Here is a 6,509-nt window from a genome sequence, read left to right as displayed (position 1 = left end):
CGACATGACATAAGAACTGCCACTGAACTCCAGGGGTTGCTAAAATAGCTGTCCTCAAAATAGTCTGTTATGGACATGGGCCTACTGTGCAAGTGCTTATCTTACAGAAACGTAGGCCACCTCTATTGCGTATGCAGATAATCTGATCCACCACATGAAACTTATCACACCAACGAGGTCTAGGATCCAAATTTACCGCATCTGCCTTGATGTTGCTAACTTCACGGACCCCTCTTGTGCAGTGGAGCCCAGAAGGATATGTGACCACCTTGTTATGGTGCTGTCCTATCAGCACCACGATTCGAAAGGTGCTCAAACCGCTTAAAATAACCCTCAGTCAACATTAAGATATGTTGCCTACGCCTACTGTCCTACTTATCACTTATTATTTCTCACAATTGTTCTCGATTAGTAAATTTAGATCAAAGCTGAATCAATATCTTGCAAGATAATGATGAACTTCATCAACTTAATGATGAATTTGTATCTTATATAACAGAACTGAATATGATAGCATATACTGTAGCACACAGCCTGGTCTTATAGACTGGACATAAATAGTAAATGTAATTCTGGGACACTCAAATTGGTATGATATGTTAAGTTTGGTATGGTTACATAAAACAGAAGGTTACTTAAAGCAAAAACTAACCGTGGTTGGTCATGGTGGGTGGGTGGGCGTTTTATGCGAACGACTAGCAACCCAAATGTTGCGTGTTTGAATCTCATCACTATAGCATTGTAGATAATTAGCTACTTTGCAACTATTCACTACGTTTTAGCTACTTTGCAAAAAAAGAAATAACCTCTCACTGTCAATTGCATTTATTTTCAGCAAACATAACATATGTAAATATTTGTATGAACATAAGATTCAACAACTGAGACATAAACTGAACAAGTTCCTAATGTGTGACTAACAGAAATGGAATAATGTGTCCCTGAACAAAGGGGGGTCTAAATCAAAAGTAACAGTCAGTATCTGGTGTGGCCACCAGCTGCATTAAGTACTGCAGTGCATCTCCTCCTCGTGGACTGCACCAGATTTGCCCGTTTTTGCTGTGAGATGTCACCCCACTCTTCCACCAAGACACCTGCAAGTTCCCAGACATTTCTGGGGGGAATGGCCCGAGCCCTCCGATCCAACAGGTCCCAGACATGCTCAATGGGATTGAGATACGGGCTCATTGCTGCCATTGGCAGAACACTGACATTCGTGTCTTGCAGGAAATCACGTACAGAACGAGCAGTATGGCTGGTGGCATTGTCATACTGGAGGGTCATGTTAGGATGAGCCTGCAGGAAGTGTACCACCTGAGGGAGGAGGATGTCTTCCCTGTAACGCACAGCCTTGAGATTGCCTGCAATGACAACAAGCTCAGTCCGATGATGCTATGACATACCGCCCCAGACCATGACAGACCCTCCACCTCCAAATCTATCCCATATTCCTTGCACGCAATGATTACATCAAGTTTGTGGCTCTACAAACTTGTTCATGCATTTGTTGTTTGTTTTGGTTGTGTTTCAGATTATTTTGTGCCCAATAGAAATTCATGGTAAATAATGTATAACACTTCTACATTAATGTGGATGCTACCATGATTGTGGATAGTCCTGAATGAATGGTGAATAATGATTGGTCAGACATTTACAGAGGCACAAATATCAAACCCTCAAGACATGCTAACCTCTCACCATTACAATAACAGTGGAGGTTAGCTTTTTGGGGGGGATATTATATTATTTTCTCATTATTCACGACTCATTCAAGATTATCCTTAATAGTGACTTTATCCTAATAAAAGTGACTTTATGAAAGTCTTAAGTTACATTAAAATATGAAAGAAAATGTATTCCAAAGAACACAATAGCGTTTTCATTAGTTTATGTCACAGTATATGCACCAAAGAAAAACAGTAAAACACCACAATGTGGTAATCCATTAAAGTGTTATAGCCATCCAAAATATCATTCAGTATTCATTTGTTAAGAGCAGGTCTTAAGGAATGAATAAATACATTTAAGAAAATGTATTTCAAAAGAAAATAATGCATATTTGAGTTTAAATATCTTGCTGTGCATTGGATGTTGTGAGTACACGCGGGAGTGCATGTGATAGCAGTTATTCTGCCCAAAAGAAGGTTATGTTCTGAAATAGAGCTCAAGGGGTATTTTTTAAGAGTTGTTTAGCAATGACAGGTGATTAGGAAACTGCAGAATCTTCTCTTTTTGATATTATATAAACTTCAAAATGTCTTACCTGCTTGTAACTGTAGGAAAATTTGCTAAAGTCACTTTTTGGCACTCGGCTTCGTTTCCCTGCTTCTGTGTCAATTCCAAATTGCGCTGTTCATCAGATTCTTCTTATACAATTTAACAATTGATAATATTCTCATCCATCTGACTATTCTTGATTTAATCTTGTCTTTTGGCAAACTTTATTATTATTATATGTGTGAAATTAGTTTTGATATAGTTTAGGTGTAGTTTTGAAGGTCCATCATCAGCTGCAAAGGCCTGACAGGTAAGCGGGAAATATTTTCAAATTCTGTTTGTGATATTAAGATTCTAACAACTATAGTGTGTTGGATAGACTTATTTAGGAAATGGGGAGCATAAATAAATATTACATTTTAATGAAAGCTATTCCAAATGATATCCTTACTTTACTGAAGGATCAATTACACCAGGAGTGTCAAATTCATTCCATGGAAGACCTGGTGTCTCCGGGTTTTAGTTTTACCCTTTCAATGAAGACCTAGACATTATGCCATTATGTTTCAGAAGACAGAAATGCAAAAGTGTCCTACTTTTTATGAATTGTGATTATATTAATTTAGATAGACATAAAGAGCATTGGGATTGACTTTTTCTATGGAAAATTATAACTTCTGAAATGTTTGACAAAAGTCTTGCCATCCTGTGACGTTTGTGGTACGAGCTGTTTTTTTCCATACAGACTCCTCCCCCAGAATCTTGGCCAAGTGTAAAGATGGCGTCCGTCATGGAGGGACCGCTAAGCAAATGGACTAACGTCATGAAAGGTTGGCAGTATCGCTGGTTTGTTTTGGATTACAATGCGGGTTTACTGTCATACTACACGGTGCGTATTTTCTTGTTCTTGATAATTAATAAGCCGAAAACCTCGTGGTGTCCGGTAGTATAAGTTACCAATGCATTGCTTGTCAAAACCGAGTACTGGAGTGGGGACAGAGGCCTGTGTGCCAGGAGTTGGGTTTGGGAATCTCAGCTGGCAGAAAAGGGCGGCGACTTTCCGCGATAGATCCATTGTTGACCAATCATATCCATGCTGGAGGACCAACTAACAAATTAAATGCCAGTATTTTCTCTACTTCCTGGAATTCGCTAACAATAACTACGATGTGCTGTGTTCTTTTCCTTGTTGCTAGCCAGCAGTATTTGTCATCGTTGTATTTATCTCATTTTCATGTCCATGTTTTGCTGTCAGTTAGACTTAAACACGGTTGATTATTCGAGGCATTAAAAGCTACGTAGTAGGAGTAATGTATAAGCATGTCAATAAAAGGTGGAGGCAAGGTTCGCTACTAATCATGTGAAAATGAAAAGTGTTTTTTTTCTTTTTCTCCTGGTTGTTTGCTTAACTTGATTGCCTGCGTAATAATATAATTGTAGAATTCACCGTTATGGTCTACTGTCACGAGTCAGTTAGCAGACATTGGCTTACCATGTTATCCCTTGATTTTTAGCTAATAAGCTTTGTCGAAGGCAGGTGTATCATTAATTGCACCCGTCATAAAGCTACATAAGCTGCTATCGACATTTCGACAGCCCCCCCCACACCCAGTTGACAACCTAAGCCACTTGATTCTATCATTTAAACAGCCTGCCACTTTGGTGTGTAAACTTATGGATGAGGCTGGAGGTATGTAACGATTGACAGGGCTATGTATGAGTTAAATATCTGATATTTTAAAGCCAAAGAAAGGCAAACAAGCTACAGAGTTTGTTTACAAACATTCAAATGACAACTAAATGTACAGTTGCAAAAGCTACTAGTTACTGGCCTGATAAGGCATTATAGCTAAGTCAAGAATCATTGGGCATATACTCAGTGTCCAGTTTATTAGGTATACCACCCCATTCACAAAACTGGTTAGCTCCTACAGACACTGAGTCACGTGGCTTGTTATATAGGCATCGAGGTATTCAGCTAAATATCTTGCCTCCTGGCCTTTTTCCACGCACACATCTCTTACACTTTACTGAGAATGGTGTGACAAACAACTCATCAGTCCTTGGTCACAGATGGGCTATTGCAGCAGATGACCACACCAGGTTCCACTCCTATCAGCTAAAGACAAGAAGAAGCGGCTTAGGGGGGCACGCGATCACCAACACTAGACAATTGAGGAATGGAAAAACGTCACCTGGTCCGACAACTCCCAGTTGCTCTTGTGTCATGCTCATGGTAGAGTCAGGATTTGGCGTAAGCTGCATGAGTCCATGGCCTGGTGTCAAAAGTGCAGGCTGGTGGCAGTGGTGTAATGGTATGGAAAATGTTTTCCTGGAACAAGTTAGGGTCCCTAGATACCAATTGAGCAACATTTCCATGCCCTGAAGAATTCAGGCTGTTTTGGAGGCAAAGGGTGGTCCAACCCAGTACAAGATGAGTGTGCCTAATAAACGGTCCACTGAGTGTATATGTCCATGAACAGAAGGAACGTCATGAAAATATGGTCCACTGTGTCACATCAAAATGGTTCCATCTCACAGGTAACAATAAATATGCCCATTTTACTGTCATTTGCGAAGATTGGAAGGTTTCACAAAGCAGGTAGGATAAACTCAATATCTCAATCCCTAATCAAACTATCTGCTGAACAATGTGACCCTTCAGTGAATGACTGTAATAGAGGCACTTTCGGTTACAGTGTATGTCATCTATAGCCTGTCATGTTAACTTGTCACACTGAACATTTGGCTTGACAATGACCAATGAAGTTGTTAAGAGCACAAACAGATTTGGGACCAGACTATGTCATATATGTGTGTGTGTATATCTATATATATATATATCTATATACACACTTTAGCTATGCATGTGATACTTGCAGATGAGATGCAAGCCCAGGGCACTTACAATTCAGGTTAGCAGCTATTTTTATCAGAGAATCTTGGTTTGCTATATGTATGAAGTTCCATGAACTTTCCACTGGTGAACTTGATAATGAATAAACTTAAACTTGGGGTGGAAATGTTTGTGTGAACGGAGTATGCGGAAATGATTAAAAAAATAAGTGTTCTTGTGAAACATCATTTATTTTGTTTTCTACTCTTCATTTTCAGTCCAAGGACAAGATGATGCGAGGCTCTAGGAGAGGTTGTGTGCGGCTCAGGGTAAGGAACTGGCCTGTTCATCGTCTGCTTGGAGGGAGAGTTTGCACCAGCTAATTGAGTAGCTATTTTTCCTAACTAGCCTAATTATTTTCTCTTCTTTGTCTATATAATACACCGGGGTCCACGTCCAGCACTGCAGGGTATCCATATATATTTATAAATGCATTTTGTTTTACATACCTACAGTAGAAAAGAGATGTTATTTCTAATGATGTCAACTTTATTTCTCAACTCCAATTACACTCACTGGAGTATCTGACATCGGCACCTGCATCACCGGGATGCCTTGGATGGGCTCCCTGAGCAAGAAAAGGTTAAAGACCCCTGCAATACAAGGCTATTAAATATAATAACTTGCTATGTTTGTGTAAAATTATTGCCACAAGATGGCAGTATTCGATGTATTCTAATTGGACTCGACAGTTACAAAATAGGATTATAATGTGGTGTTTCCTAAAGGATCCTAGCTGGCCCATTGTGTCTTGCCCTTTTTCCCCCCTTCTGTCCTCAAGGAATTAAGCATACCTCATTTAGTAGCAAATGGTTCTCAGATCTGTTTGACTTTGAGCCAAATCAGAGGTTTTACTTTTAACGCTTGACAAATAGTTTGATTGAAATGTCTTTGGGGCAAACTTGTTCAGCACATATTGTTTATCAAGTGTAGGCGTATCATTAGTTTTTTTGACCTGTAGTTATGGCAGGGATTTTTGAGGGATCTGATGCAAAATCCAATGTCAGAACCTGTTTCCTTTTGCCTAGAGACAATGTTAGCAAGACCTTCAAAGACATCACACACCACACATAGAAATATCTACATACAGAGTAGCTTTGAGAAAATAACATTGGCTAGATTATTTTCGATTGTTGGAGGTTTCATGCCAGCAACTAAATTTATAAGCTTCTTTTTCAGTCAGATGATAGATAATTCAATTACAGAGACCTTTCTCATGTGTTTCTTCAGTTTTGTGTGCTGGTTTTAAAGGGATACGAGCATGTTATCTTCAGTACTATCATACTACTGTGCTATACATTTGACTACTTCCAGTAGTTAGTATTTACGATTCCCCTCCTTAGCTTTAGACTAAGACAGTACTGTGGATTTTACTTATGGCTCATGGAATTTTCTT

At 39.3% G+C, this 6,509-nt stretch overlaps 1 protein-coding gene across 2 annotated transcripts in view; it reads left to right on the top strand.

Annotated features, from left to right (window-relative positions):
* The first annotated feature begins 2,971 nt into the window (after window positions 1-2,971).
* Window positions 2,972-6,509, top strand: part of LOC115108432 (oxysterol-binding protein-related protein 9-like) — a 46,377-nt gene continuing 42,839 nt past the window's right edge. For both annotated transcript variants that reach the window (XM_029632745.2, XM_029632744.2), the window contains exons 1-2: window positions 2,972-3,106; window positions 5,332-5,382. In XM_029632745.2, the coding sequence (XP_029488605.1) occupies window positions 2,996-3,106; window positions 5,332-5,382 (162 nt within the window). In that variant the 5' untranslated portion in view covers window positions 2,972-2,995. The remainder of the gene's footprint in view (window positions 3,107-5,331; window positions 5,383-6,509) is intronic.

The sequence above is a fragment of the Oncorhynchus nerka genome, linkage group LG24 (genome assembly GCF_034236695.1).
Source record: "Oncorhynchus nerka isolate Pitt River linkage group LG24, Oner_Uvic_2.0, whole genome shotgun sequence".
Lineage (NCBI taxonomy): Eukaryota > Metazoa > Chordata > Actinopteri > Salmoniformes > Salmonidae > Oncorhynchus > Oncorhynchus nerka.
This window is presented reverse-complemented; position numbering and strand designations above follow the sequence as displayed.